Below are 15,869 nucleotides of genomic sequence, written 5' to 3' on the forward strand. Positions count from 1 at the left end.
ATAATATCAAGTGTGAGAGACTTTCCAATTTCAGATATGCCAAAATATGAAAAAGTACATCTTAGTATTAATGGAATACAGTACACATTAGTTGCAGCTGGCATTTTCCTCTGGGGCAAACTCTGCTTACCTATTTTCTTTTCATAGGCAATGTTGATCTGGCCCCAGTTATGGTACAGTTATAGTAACTTTGTTCTTCAAAGTTAAGCAGTAGTCATCCTAGCCTAAGGATTGTTTCATGACATCAGTAAATAAACACTGCAGGTGGAAAATATTCTTCTACAATTTAGCATCTGAGTTATCATGTGGTATGAGGAAATAGGCAATTGAGCAACAAAGTTAATACAGAGTAATAGTGAAACATGGAGCACTCATTTATTTGCATAAATCTTTTGGTTGTAATTTAAAAATAAAATCATTCTCAAATTTGTATTTTTACATCCTGATATATTTGCCTTCTTAATTAGCTATGTTGCTTTTTTATGTTAGCTGTTAAATATATGTATATATCTTGCAAAATCACTTCCCCCATCATGGCAGGAAGCCATGTACTTGCTTGGGAAAATAACAGAGACGTATTGGTTTGCAGAACTTTTAAGTCAAAGAGTAAGTCCTTGACTGGTTCTTGTGCAAAATGCTCCGTGAAAACTAGGAAGCGTGGTCTGTAAACTGCTAATATATTATAAAGCTTACTTTTTTGATCTGGAAAATTTTAATCAAATAAAAATGTCATTGGTGGAAAATTAAAAAAAAAAACATTTTCACAATTAAGAATAAGCTTTTATAGTAATTAAAAAGTGTGTACATATTTGAGATATTTTTAATAACCCATTAAACCTGAAAATAAATGAAGGTGGAAGTCCAGAGACACGAGATCAGGTTGTAGTTTTGTTACTTTTCATCTCTGCAACTTCAGCATATTACTTAATTTTTCTGTTACTTCTAAAATTAGAAATTTAAACAATTGTAAAATTTTGTAATGATTCAAAGGGATAAGAAAACCTTAAATAATATTAATACAAAAATACAAAAAGGTACTATGTATATATTATCTCATTTAATCATAAAAACAAAATGTGATAGTGCAGAGAAGCACCGAGGCATAGTGCCACAGAGCAGAGCACGAAGTACATACTAAGCGCTCAACATCACTGGCAGGTATTATCATTCTATCATCAATAATAACAACATAGCCAGGATGAAATTAACATTCCCTTTTCAGTCAAGAAAATAAGAGGTTAGGTGACATTCCTGTGATAATTCTGATGGCCCAGGCCAGAATTAAGACTTTTTCTGCTGGACAAGTAGGTTGTGCTTTTACACTTAGGACCACAGTGCCCTCCACAGTCCTTGATAACTTAACCAAGCAGATTGTTTTGAGTAGAAAGTCATCTTTCCTATTGAAGTTGTAATTCCCAAAGTACTGCTTGAAAATATCTCAAAATGATATTTTACATACCTACCACATGACTTCTAGCCTGCTTTCCCCCTTAAGTTTGGATTAAATTTGAGGAATATCAGTATACAAAACCACCTTTCTCCCAATTTTAACTGGAACCGAAGAAGTGTGATATACAGAGTATAAAACAGTAAAGAGAGAAGGAGAGATTTGTTGTGTGGGTGTGTGCCTGTGTATTAAGACACATGGATATAGACTGGAGTCTGAGGAATAGGTAAGGAAAGTTGAAGACATTCTTTCCTTCTTTTGCTGTCTCCCTTCATATTTTCAAGTGCTACATACTAAAAAAGAAACAGAAGCCCAAACTCACTAAAAACATTAGCCTAAGGTAACTTGATCACACATACAGAAGGAGACTTGTAAAAGGATGTTCACTTAACATTGTTTATAATAGTAACTATAGCCACAAATCTTTTCCCTTGTGTTTTCTTCTATTGATGTTACAATTTCAGGTCTTACACATAAATCTTTACTCCATTTTGAGTTGATTTTTTTTTTCTTTTTTTTTTTTTAACATGGTGTAAGATGAGGTTCTAATTGTACTCTTCCACATTTGGGTATCTAGTTTTCTGAGCACCAGTTATCAAAGACTGTCTTTTCCTCATGGAGTGTTCTTGCCATCTTCATAAAAAATCAATTGACCATAGTGTTTGGATTTATTTCTGGGACTTCTACTCTGTTCCATTGGTCTATGTGTCTGTTTTTATGACAAAGTCATGCTTTTATGATTATTATAGTTTTGTAGTAGCTATTAACATTGGCAAATATGGTACCTCCAGCTTCGTGCTTTTTGATCAAGATTGCATAGGCTCCTTGGGGTCTTTCATGGTTCCACACAAATTTTAGGATTGATTTTGCTATTTCTGTGAAAAATGTCATTGGGACTTTGATAGAGATTAAACTGAATCTGAAGATCGCTTTGGGTAGTATGTAGACTTTAACAACGTTAATTCTTACAATTTATAAACAGGGGATATCTCTGCATTTACTTTCATCTTCTTCAATTTCTTTCATCAACATTTTATAGTTTTCAGTGTCGATATCTTTCACCTCCCTGGTTAAATGTATTCCTAACATTTTTGCATTTTTTCCCTTTTGTAGCTATTGCACATGGGATGATTTCCTTAATCATTTTTCAGATAGGTCATTTTAGTATACAGAAATGCTATTGATTTTGTATGTTAATATTACATCCTTCAAGTTTACTGTATTCAGTTATTGGTTTTACTGGGTTTTTCTTTTTGTTGTTGTTGTTGTTTTTTTTTTTTTTTTTTTGCTGGAGTCTTTTGGATTTTCTCTATATAAAATTATGTCATTTGGAAACAGAGACAGTTTAACTTCTTCCTTTCCTATTTGGATGCCCTTCATTTCTTTTCCTTGTCTAATTTCTTTGGGTAGAACTTCCATTAGTATGTTGAATAGAAGTGACGAGAGTCAGCATCCTTATCTTGTTCCTGATCTCAGGAAAAACCTTTTATTTTTTCACCGTTGAGTAAGATGTATTTATTACTTTATTATATATGGCTTTAACTGTGTTGGGGTACATTCCTTCTGTACCTAATGGAGAATTATTATAAAATGACATTGAATTTGTCTAATGCCTTTTCTGCATCTATCAAAGTAATCATATAGTTCTTATCCTTCCTACTATTAATCAGATATAGCACATTTCTGGATTTGCCTATGTTGAATCATCTTTGCATCCCATGAATAAATTCTACTTGATCATGGTGAATGACCCTTTTAATGTGCTTTGAATTTGGCTTGGTAATATTTCATTGAGAAGTTTTTTTCTGATTCTTACATGTGTTTCACATAGTTATCTGTCAGTTAACTAAAACTGTAGTCAATTGCTAAAAAAAAAGCATCACTGGATTATTTATTCTGCATTGGTATCTTCATAATGTCAAGAGCAGAACAGATCTCAATATACCATGACAAAATGCACAGTTTTTAGGCAGGCAAAGACTGAAGTATCTTCAACACAAAATAATAATGCTTTATTTTCTTTTAAAAACATTTCTACTTTTTCAGTTGTCTCTGGATTTATTATATATATATATATTGTATATATATATATAATATATATATATAAACTTTTAGGTTTGAGGGTACATGTGAAGCTTTGTTACATAGGTAAATTCATGTCACAGGGGCTTATTGTACAGATTATTTCATCACCCAGGAATTAAGCCCAATAGTTATCTTTTAAGCTCCTCTTCCTCCTCCCACCCTCCTCCCTCAAGTAGATCCCAGTATCTGTTGTTTTCTTCGTGTTCAGAATTTCATCATTTAGCTCCCACTTAAAAGTGAAAATGCACAGTATTTGGTTTTCCATTCTAGCATTAGTTTGCTGAGGATAATAGCCTCCAGCTTCATCCATAATTCCACAAAAGACATGAGCTTATTGTTTTTTATGGCTGCATAGTATTCCATGGTGTATATGTACCATATTTTCTTTGTCCAGTCAATCACTGATGGACCCTTAGGTTGATTCCATGTCATTGCTACTGTGAATAGTGCTGCAGTGAACATTTGCAAGCATGTGTCTTTATGGTAGAATGATTTATATTTCTATGGGTATATACTCAGTAATGTGACTGCTGGGTCAAATGGTAGTTCTACTTTTAGCTTTTTGAGGAATTGCCATACTGCTTTCCACAATGGCTGAAGTAGTTTACACTCCCACCAACAGAGTATGTATTCCTTTTTCTCCGCAATCTTGCCAGCACCTGCTATTTTTTGACTTTTTAATAATAGCCATTCTGAACGGTGTGAGATTGTATCTCACTGTGGTTTTAATTGCATTTTTCTAATGATCAGTGATATGGAGCTTTTTCTTCATATGCTTGTTGGCGGCATGTATGTCTTCTTTTGAAAAATATTTGCTCATGTCCTTTCCCCACTTTTTAATGGGGTTGTTTTTCTCTTGTAAGTTTGTTTTAATTTATTATAGATACTGGATATTAGACCTTTGTCAGATGCATGGTTTGCAAAAATTTTCTCCCATTCTGTAGGCTGTCTGTTAACTCTGTTGATAGTTTCTTTTGCTGCGTAGAGGCTCTTTCGCTTAATAAGATCTCATTTGCCAATTTTTGCTTTTGCGGGGATTGCTTTTGTGTCTTTGTCATGAAATCTTTGCCAATTCCTATGTCCAGGATGGTATTACCTAGGATATCTTCTAGGGTTTTTATAGTTCTGGGTTTTACATTTAAGTCTTTAACCCATTTCAAGTTGATTTTTGTGTATGGTGTAAGAAAGGGGTCTAGCTTCAGTTTTCTGCATATGGCTAGCCAGTTATCTCAGTACCATTTATTGAATAGGGAGTCTTTCCCCTATTGTTTGTTTCTGGCAGTTTTGTCAAAGATCAGGTAGTCATAGGTGTATGGCCTTATTTCTGAGCTGTCTATTCTGTTCCATTAGTCTATGCGCCTGTTTTTGTTCCAGTACCATGCTGTTTTGGCTACTGTAGCCCTGTAGTATAGTTTGAAGTTGGGTAACATTATGTCTCCACCTTTGCTCTTTTTGCTTAGAATTGCCTTGGCTATTCAGGCTCTTTTTTTGGTTCCATATGGATTTTAAAATAGTTTTTTTTCTAGTTCTGTAAAGAATGTCATTGGTAGTTTGATAAAAACAGCACTGAATCTGTAAATTGCTTTGGGCAGTATGGCCATTTTAATTATATTGATTCTTCCTGTCTATGAACATGGGATGATTTTCCATTTCTTTATGTCTCCTCTGATTCCTTTAAGCAGTGTTTTGTAATTATCATTGTAGAGATCTTTTGCCTCCTGCTTACCTGTATGCCTAGGTATTTCATTCTTTCTCTGGCAGCTGTGAATGGGATTCTAATTTGGCTCTAAGCTTAACTGTTGTTGGTGTGTAGAAATGCTACTAATTTTTGTGCATTTATTTTGCACCTGAAACATTGATGAAGTTGTTTATCAGCTGAAAAAGCTTTTTGGTCAAGACTGTGGGGTTTTCTAAATATAGAATCATGTCATCCACAAACAGGGATAGTTTGACTTCCTCTCTTTCTATTTGGATGCCTTTATTTCCTTCTCTCAGCCAGATTGTTCTGGCTAAGACTTCCAAACTATGTTGAATAGGAGTGGTAGAGAGAAGGCATCTTTGTCTTGTGCCAGTTTTCAAGGGAAATGCTTCCAACTTTTGCCCATTCGGTATAATGTTGGCTGTGGGTCTGCCATAGATGGCTTTTATTATTTTGAACTATGTTCCTTCAATACCTAGTTTATTGAGAGTTTTTATCAAGAAAGGTGTTGAATTTTATCAAAAGTCTTTTCTGTGTCTATTGAGATACCCATGTGGTTTTTGTCTTTAGTAATGTTTACGTGATGAATCACATTTATTGGTTTACTTGTCAAAATAACCCTCGTATATTTGCTGAGAGAAATGGTTTCTGTCTCAAGGACTATAAAATGTTTATTAAAGGAATGTATTTTACATGTTTATAAAAGTAACATACTTTTTTCAGACATAGCTGTCATCTCACAATGACTTTCACATAATTCCAAAGGAAAAACATATTCTTGTTCACATGACAAAAGCAATTTGAACATATGAATTCACTGGCTGACACCAGTAAAAGTGGCAAACACTTATATGTGTTGAAAAGGAAGAAAAAAATATATGTTGTGGCAAAATGGATTTAAACCAAATACCCTTTTTAAAAATGCTAACAACAGTATAAAGCCAGGGGTTGCTAGTATATGGTGAATTAATTTTATTATTTGAATATAACACTTAGTTTTCATGACAACCTGCTTAAGCTATAACGTGAAGACAATTAGATCTGAAGCAGCATATTTAGAAAGATAAACTGATAACTTCAAGGTAAAGTTTGATGCTGGGTTTAGGGCAAGTTACAAAGCTATTTAGTCATTTCAGGTTGGGATTTAGCCTTGGTCCTTAACTGAAAGAACAGCACTTATTTTAAATAAGTAATTCAGATTGTTTATTAAAACTTCAGCAGAAACCAATGACAAAAGTTTTGTAGTTTCATAACAGAAAACAAAATATAAAGAAATTAGAGGAGAAAAGACAAAGAAAGAAAAACATCACTACTGAGAAGCACTGAGACTAAGACATTGGTGATTACACCAACCTTTTATTATTATTTTTCAATCAGGTAACTAATATTTAAAAACAAACAAAAACCCTAGTTATTTTGACTTAATTTCTCTTTTCCTTTCAGAGGTAGCAAACAAAATTATTTTTAAAAGATTGATTCAATGTGCTAAGAAAATACAATTTTAGCATCTCTGACATGATTGCATCCTTAAAACCATTCTCTATAATTATCAAATATTCTACTTGGAGCAGGAATGAGTTTTGCTAGCATTGGATAACACTGGGAGAGGAACTTGGTTGCGTATCTTCTACCTACTTTTTACTTTAGATTCCAGCCCATTTATAACTTCATTTTGGGATCACTCCACTCCCACAATGAAGGATGACTTCCTGAACAGGACAATAAAAGCCCAGTGTCAGTTGCCTGTCCAGAACTTCTGGACCAAAGCAATATGAATGCATCTGCCAGGTGGTTACAAAGCAGGTGGTGAACCCTTTAGGGAATAACTATCGAGCTTCCAGTAATCCCAACTTCTACCTACTTGTTGTGAAAGCATCTCTGAAAAGTACAGTTGGCCAACTCAGACTTCCATGAGATAAAATATACAGTTGTCCAGATGTGAGGCTTTGTTGTTTTTCACTTAAGTATCATTAAACTATTCAGTGTCTGTCACAGTTATGTTTGTGGAATTAAGTGTCATGGGCACCAATATGGTTTCTGTAGTGTACATCCAAATTCTCTATTCTCAGCTGGGCGTGGTGACTCATGCCTGTAATTCCAGCACTTTGGGAGACAGATCACCTGAGGTCAGGAGTTTGAGACCAGCCTGACCAACATGATGAAACCCTGTCTCTACTAAAAATACAAAATTGGCCGAGTGTGGTGGCACATGCCTATAATCCTAGCTACTAGGGAGGCTGAGGCAGGAGAATTGCTTGAACCTCTGAGGTGGAGGTTGCAGTGAGCCGAGATCACACCATTGCACTCCAGCCTGGGCAACAAGAGTGAAACTCCATCTCAAGAAAGAAAGGGAAAGAAAAAAAGGAAAGAAAGAAAGGAAAAGAAAAGAAAAGAAAGGAAAGAAAAGGAAAGGAAGAAAAGAAAAGAAAGGAAAGGAAAAGGAAAGAAAAGAACAAATTTTCATGTATTTTATGAAACATTTCCTTTTTAATAATAAATTAAATGCCTCATGCAATTTTACCTAACCATGGATTCAGGATAAGAATTTTGATTTTAACCCCAGTTATTTTACATTTTAAAATAAATTAGTTTTCTCATCTATAAGATATGTGAACTCTTTCAACTACAGCCTGTTTAGATTCTAAGGACCTCTCTTCTCATTGTATACATTTTTCCTTATTAAACTGCAAATATGCAAAAGGTCAAGCACTTTATCACTTAAAACTTATGTCTGCTGTCTGCTTGCTTTTCTTAGGAAATAGGCACCTAGCAGAGAGCATAAGGTTCTTGGGTAGGAAAGATACAGAAGAGAAGAAATGGATATGGAGGGAGAGAGAGTGAAGGGAGGGAAGGTGGAGGCATTCTGGACAAACTTATTCTGAGATAGAACACAGTGAAGAGTTTATTCTCAAATGGATAAAGATATAAAGCAAATGAGTAAAAAATATATTGAAGATGTTATTGCATCATACTAAAGCTAGAAGTGAATCCATGTCTCTTATACCTAATGACCAAAAGAAACCATGCGACTATTCTCAGAATGACATTCAAGATTTGAACTTGACTTGGCCAAAACTGAAGAAACAAGGGAAGAAAATCATTATTCCCTTCAGCCAGTTCTGAGAAATAGACTTCTTATAACCTTTCCCCATGGCAAGAAGAAAGACCTAAACATAGACACTCTTTTCTCCTGAGTGAGATTCTTAGATTTAATGGCAAGGAACACCTTTTCTAGAGTTCCTTCTTTTTTTGCTAGGTATCTGCATTTTTTGGAGTACAAACTCTCTTTTTTTCCTTTATCTATCAATTATTCACCAGTCTTGACCCATAAGTGAAGTTTATCTGTGATGGAAAGACTAACTTCCATTAAGTGGAGTTTCATGAATAATAATAATAATTTTTAAAAAGCCATACAGACTTTTAATCTGAGCAAACACCTCTCTATTCAATTTTACCAAAATCATGAATTCTTTTGCTTTGTTTGCCTTTGTAGACTTTTACTGTTTTAATATGTTTTTAATAGACAACAAGGCACAAAGAATCCTGGGTAAATAATACATGTTAAAAATAGTTACTACCTAACAATGTTACTGGAACAATCAGAGTGCAGAAAACTCTTGAGAAGCCAACTAAAAACAAAGGCTGGCATGATGCTGTTTCTCTGGCCCTTTTTAAATTAAGACAACACATTTGCTCCAAACTCATCTCTACCACTTAAAACTATTTGGATTTTTTGTTGTTGTCTGATTTTCAGCCCTCCCTAAAATACACAATTGTGGGTCCTATTCTTTGTGTAATTTTACTTTTTTCTTCTGTTTTTACATCAATACCACTGGTGCCAATGTACATTTATATGTGAGCTATATATATGCCTTTTTTTTAACACTCAAAGAACAAGGGAATTATTCTTAAAGAAATCCCCTTTCTAGCCAGATTCCATTAAGTTGTGTTATTCAAATGCACTGTAACATAAAATTTATTTCTTCATTTGGTATCCAGTTGCTAAGGAATACAGCCAAAAAGTTGAACTTTGCAACACAACAGAAGACCAGTAGAGATTATAAGGATTGCCCAAAAACACACACAGAGGCTCTGAGCAATGGGAATTACACTTTTGTATTCAAACCTGGAAGAGCATAATATTATGAAGAAATAGCTATTTTTATTCAATTTACAATGGAACTTCCATTCTCTTTCGAAAAGCACAGTAGCTTTTCTAGACTCATGACCTCTCAAGTTATGAAGAATAGCTTAAACAGAAGCCCTAACACTTCTGCCTTTAAATGCAAAACAGGTCTCCTGAAAAGCATACAGTTTCTGAAATATCCTATCATGTCCACCAAAGGAAACACTTTAACTTTGTTTTTCTTAAAGGCAAATTTCTACAGAAACATGAATCTGACGGAGCAATAAACACCATCTGAATCATTTTTAAATGTCCCATCCAAGTTTACTGGACACATGTAAAGGGTACTGTCTATCATAAAGACCTAAAAGGTGGTATGATATCATAGCCTTTCATAAAGTCCTGAAAGAGATACTTACATTTTGCTGTCACTTTGTACCCCCCTAGAGGAGGGGTGTGGCCTTCCAGTGCATCAAATCCAGCAGATACTAAAACCATGTCTGGATCAAACTCTTTTGCCACAGGCTTCACGATGGTCCTGTACAGTTAAAAAAAAGCAACTGGTTACATGAGAGAATGGTGAATACCTTTAAAAATTGTTCATTGAAAATCACCTGGCACAACCACAGGAACTTCCTGAGACTAAAGTAAAGGGGAATGAAAGCACTATTTGAATGAGTCAAAAACTTATCATCTACTTCATAATGAATCACTATTATTTTACCATCCCAGCTCAGTCTTTTTTCTTCCATCTTTTTTCATCAAAATGGAAAAATAAAACTGCTCTGCAGGTACATTCTGAAGATGTACTGCTATACATACATCCGTGGCTGTTTTATCCCACTGTCTATAAAAAAATACTACTTCTTCCAAGGGAGTGACTAATGCTTTACAGAGGAAAGTCGAAGCTTTAGTGAAAACCCGGCTTGCTCCAGTTAGTGAGAACTTGGTGTAAATTTGAACTATAAATTTCTTTTGGGAAAAAGTTTGCTTTCCCAACTTAAGAAAAAACACATTTTTAAATATTTATCATGGTAGGGGGTGACTCTTGCAAAAGAGAAACATGAAATTCCCTTAATAGAATCCAGACTACAATGTTAAATGAGTCCAAAGTCAGACACACCAGGAATGTGGCAGACTCATCCATGACAGCAGCCCCTGCTGGCCCTACTCAGACACTTCAACACTTCCCTTCTCAGCTTCAGAGCTCCCAAACCCCTTTTTCATCATTGCTAGCTTTGAGAAAGAATGACTAATGGATGCAACTGGGTTTTATAAAATTTTTAACATAGGCTTGAAGATCAGTATGCCATCATAAAAATTCAAATTTCTAAGACTATTTACTGAAATGGAGAAACTGCATGCTATAATGAATTTAAAAAGTACTACAATCACTCGTGTGTTTGTGAGAGATAACTAAAATAAATATTAAAATAGTTATCCTTCAATAATGGCACAATTATTTCCTTTAATTTTTATGTATATAAGTTTTCCAAATTTTCTATAATGATCACATATTAATTTTATATTTAAAAACTTGATTGCATATCATAAACAAGAAGTTGTTACAGTTATGCAATAAAAAATATCTAGTTGAAATTTACCTAGAAATGTAAAAGATTGAAATATTTTTCCTAATGAATCCACTACTGTCATAAAAATTATATCCTTCAAGTTTATATATATACATGTAAGTGACTTCAACAGTAGTCCTTCCAACAACTGGTAAAGCACATAAATCTGAATTGGCTCATCAGTAAAACTAAATGAAAACCTAATTTTATTTACTATATATATACAATTTTATTATGTTTTTTTCTTCAATAAAAGTAAAAGTTTCTAACATAGCTACATTATCAGGAGATATATTAGATTCTTCCCCATCCCAGTAATCACATATTTTACATTATGGTTGTCATTAAAAGTGTCACATATAATCAAGTCACTATTTTTCGTGAGTAAAATAGTCATGTGGTGTATATTGGGCTATTAGACATTGGAACAAGTTTTTTCAAAGAATTAAGAGTGCTTTATCAAGATACTCTCTACTTAATTTTATTCTTTTCTTTTTTTTGAGATGGGAGTCTCGCTCTGTTGCCCAGGCTGGAGTGCAGTGGCATGGTCTTGGCTCACTGCAACCTCCACCTCCTGGGTTCAAGCAATTCTCCTGCCTCAGCCTCCCAAGTAGCTAGGATTACAGGCACCTGCCACCACACCCAGCTAATTTTTTTTTTTTTGTATTATTAGCAGAGACGGGGTTTCAACATGTTGGCCAGGCTGGTCTCAAATTCTTGATCTTGTGATCCGCCCACCTCAGCCTCCCAAAGTGCTAGGATTAGAGGTATGAGCCACCACACCCAGAGAAACTATTTAATTTTATTAATCCTATGTACTCCCTTACAGAGTGGATGCCTTTACAAAATTCAATAAATAGGTGATTGAACCAGACTGTCCATGCAATCATAAGCATCACAGTAATCGGTTTTCTCTCTCTTTTTCCTCTACTGGAAGGTCATCCTTCCCTCATTTATTCCCCCATTTTTTCCCCTCCTCCAAGCCACAACTCACTATCTTCTCCCTAAAACATTATCTCTGTCCATGGATATTAAATATAGGTGTATATTTTTGAAGGAAAAGAAGACAAGAGAGGATACAAGGATTGCTCACATAACTTTAGAACACTGAAAACATAGAGACGATCTACAGAGTATAAGTGCCTAAAGAGAAGCCACATAAAGCAAGCTAATTTTTCTCTCTCTTCGTGGACAAACTGACCACACAGAAAATACCAACAGTCAGCTTATTTAAATACCAACAGTCAGCTTATTTTTCTAATCTGTCTATCATGGATCAGCAGTCAAAAAGCCCCATTCACCTTTACAGTGCCCTGTTCTTAAATATGATGTATGCAAATATTTTGTTAATAAAGACATCTTACCCACTTACAGAGGAACTATAGCTCTCTATAGCACATATCTCTGAATACATGGAATCCAATCACTTCTATCTGAAGCTAATTGTACACTTGTTACGTAGGTCATCTGAATTCACAAACAACGTGTTTTCTAATTTCATGTGAGTTTTCAAAATGTTTTACCTTACAGGCCAAATCCTATATATTTGAACTCCTTCCAAAAGTAAGAAAAAGATGGGAAATTTAGAAAAAAAGATACATCATCTGATAGACTCCTTTCACTTAAAAATATACACACCAGAATTATGTCTGGGTGGGAGCTATTTGCTGAATCAATTAGTGAAGCATGATGAGAACAGAGGTATGTGGCATCATGCTGCAATGCATGCTCTGTTTTCCATTAAGTTGGAGAACTATATGGCAACAGATGGTTATGGACTGTGATATTGGTAAGGTTCATTCATTCATTTCAACAAGTATATATTGAGTGTCTACTATGTTGCAAACACCATCTTGGTCTAAAGATGTGCTCAATTTTGAACTGAGTAGTATTTATTTTCCTATTGTCAACATTAAGTGCTTGCTGTCTTCTCTGATAAATGAATGAAACTGAGCCTCCAGAGATCTCTTTATTTTGGCAATTACTTTAGGAATCTCCATGGAAGTATTCACTGTTCTATTTATGCCAGTCTAGATTAATTTTTTTATTCAAGAAGATCCATCGCATCTGAAAGACTGAATAATGTATTTGAGGGTACTAAGTAAGAAAAACAATGTAATTTTTATTAAAATAAATCTTCGAAGGTACTCATTTAAAATTTTATCTGAAGAATTGGAATTTTGGATTAAAGTTAGCAAACAGAGCATACATGTTTGCCTCTCATCTTCTCTAATATCCCACTGAAATGAAAATAGAGGAAGATACATATAAACTCATGGTTATTAAAATATAACAGATGAATAATTTAGTTGAGTATATCCATGAGTTAGGATGTATTTCCTAAAAGCAATGGAACCCCAGTGGCAAGGAGCAGAGTTAGTACCCAGATCTTGCTTTCTCATCATATCAATCTCCAATAAAAGGACCCAGAGATCCTTGGAGAAGTGGTTGATTCCAGCACTACATCAGGGAAAATACTACGTGATTCTGGAATATCTTGTGACAGAAATCAACAAATGCTCAAAAAGAGACATGGACATGTCAACAGGACATGTGAACCAATGTGAAAGCACTTCCAATGACCAAAGCTGAAACAATTTGAAGTACAAAATAAATAATGATACTATTGGGTTATAATTCACACAATCAAACATAAAAATCCATAGTGAATAAATAATAATTGGATAGAAAGGAGAGAAAATAACTCTTTCTTACAGAAAAATATCAACTAATGAATGTAGAAGAATGAGGAAAATATATAATTACCATTGGACCAAGACAGAAATAATTGATGCAAGCAAGGTTCAAGGATGGGTACCAAAATAAATAGAGTCAGGCACTGTGCCTTATGGCTGTAATCCCAGCACTTTAAGAAGCCAAGGCAGGAGAATCACTTGAGCTTAGGGGCTCCAGCCTGGGTAACATAGTGACACCTCATCTCTCCAAAACAGATCAGTCAAGCATGGTGTGGCGTGCCTATACTTCCAATGACTCAGAAGACTGAGACAGGAGGATGGTTTGAGCCCAGGAGTTTGAGGTTGAAATGAGTTATGATCATGCCACTGCTCTTCAGCCCAGGTGATGGAGCGAGACTCTGTCTCAAAAATAGTAATAACAATAATAATGATAATAAATAAGGTTAGTGGACAACAGTTTGCAGAGAATCATTAATTTGCATAATCACAAAGAATCTTCCACAAGGTACTACAAAGGAAAAATAACAGAATCTTTGAAATGAAGAAAACTGTAGCCATGACCTGAATAAAGTAAACAAAGTAACATCTCCTATGATTGGACATACCAGCATCAATACTCCCTGATATGGTCATTAAAGGCAAAGCAGTCCTATGGCATTTTTACTAAAAATATATAACTTCAAACCTCATAATGGAGAAATATTAAACAAATTTAAATTGAGGAATATTTGACAAAATAAGTGACCAGTATTCTTCAAAAGTCATGGCCATAAAAAACAAGGGAAGGCTGAGGACTTGCTACAGATTGGAGGAGACTGAGGAGGCATGACATCTAAGGGTAATGCAGTACCCTGGACTGGATTTCGGGACAGAAACAGGACATCAGTGAAAAATTTGCAGTCCCATACAAAATCCATAATTTAGATAAGAGCACAGTACACATACGACTTGCCTAATTTTGATAACTATACTATGATTATGTAAGTTTCTAACATTAGGGTATAGTTGGTGTTGGTGTACAGGAGCTCTTTCCTATTTTGACAGCTTTTTTTGTAATTTCAATATTATTTCAAAATAAAATGCAAACAAGTATCAGAATACTAAAATAAATAAAATTATAACAATTAAAGAGGACAAATGTCACCAAACAGATTTTTAACAAATTTCTAGAATAGGGAAATTGACTGGAAGCACACTGAAAAAAAAAAAAAGAAACAAAAAAATAAAGCTACTGCCCTGCATATGCATTCACGGGACCACAGAAGAGTTGAGAGACATCCATCCAATGGAGCCTGTGTAAGGAAAACTCTCTAAACCTGTGCTTTTTCTCTTCTGTCACACCACCACAACAATCATCAATACAGAAGACTTATGTGATAAAACATGGGGTGGGTGCTTTTCTTCACACACCAAGGAGTGGACATCTGCTGGGTGTCCTCCAATTCAATTTCAGCACCATCTAACTGGAGATATTGTTAGATCTTACAAATTGAGGACTCAGTCTCTTTATTAGTCCATTCTTGCATGGTTATGAAGAAACACCTGAGACTGGGTAATTTATAAAGAAAAGAAGCTTAAATAGCTCACATTTCTGCAGGCCATATAGGAAGCATGATTCTGGCATCTGCTTGGCATCTGGGGAGGCCTCAGGAAACAAACATGGCAGAGTAGGAGGAAGAGAGAAAAGGAGGTGCTACTTTTAAACAACCAGATCTCATGAGAACTCTATCATGAAAACAGCACTAGGTGAGTGGTGCTAAACCATAAGAAACCACCCCCATGATCGAATCACCTCCCACAAAGCCCCACCTCTAGCATTGAGGATTACATTTTGACATGAGATTTGATGGGAGACAGATCAGAGCAAGACTACTCTCCCAAGCACCCCCCAACCCGACACCCCCCCCCACCAATTATAACTAGAGGAGCTTCTGACCAACTCACTTCAATTTGGGCTTCCCATGCCCCGACCTTTGGGCTGGATTAATTTGCTGGAGCTGCTCACAGAACTCAGGGAAGCACTTACTGACATTAACTTTATTATAAGGGATATTACAAAGGTTACAGATGAAGAGACGCATAAGACAAGGTATGGGGAGAAGGGGTATGGAGTCTCCATGCCCTCCCTGGGAACACCACCTTCCAGGAACCTTTACAATTCCAGCTATCTGGAAGCTCTCCAAACCAGTCCTCTTGAGTTTTTATGAGAGCTTCAGGACATCAGCATTCCTTGTCCTGATGG

General features: G+C 35.2%; 1 protein-coding gene across 1 annotated transcript in view; it reads right to left on the reverse strand.

The window, feature by feature from the left end:
• HDAC9 (histone deacetylase 9) overlaps window positions 1–15,869 on the reverse strand; it is an 898,499-nt gene that overhangs the window by 118,212 nt on the left and 764,418 nt on the right. Inside the window, exon 24 of the mRNA XM_032286709.1 lies at window positions 9,777–9,895. Within this exon, the coding sequence (XP_032142600.1) occupies window positions 9,777–9,895 (119 nt within the window). The remainder of the gene's footprint in view (window positions 1–9,776; window positions 9,896–15,869) is intronic.

Source organism: Sapajus apella, unplaced genomic scaffold (assembly GCF_009761245.1).
Source record: "Sapajus apella isolate SASKATOON/1434 unplaced genomic scaffold, GSC_monkey_1.0 scaffold19, whole genome shotgun sequence".
Taxonomy (NCBI): domain Eukaryota; kingdom Metazoa; phylum Chordata; class Mammalia; order Primates; family Cebidae; genus Sapajus; species Sapajus apella.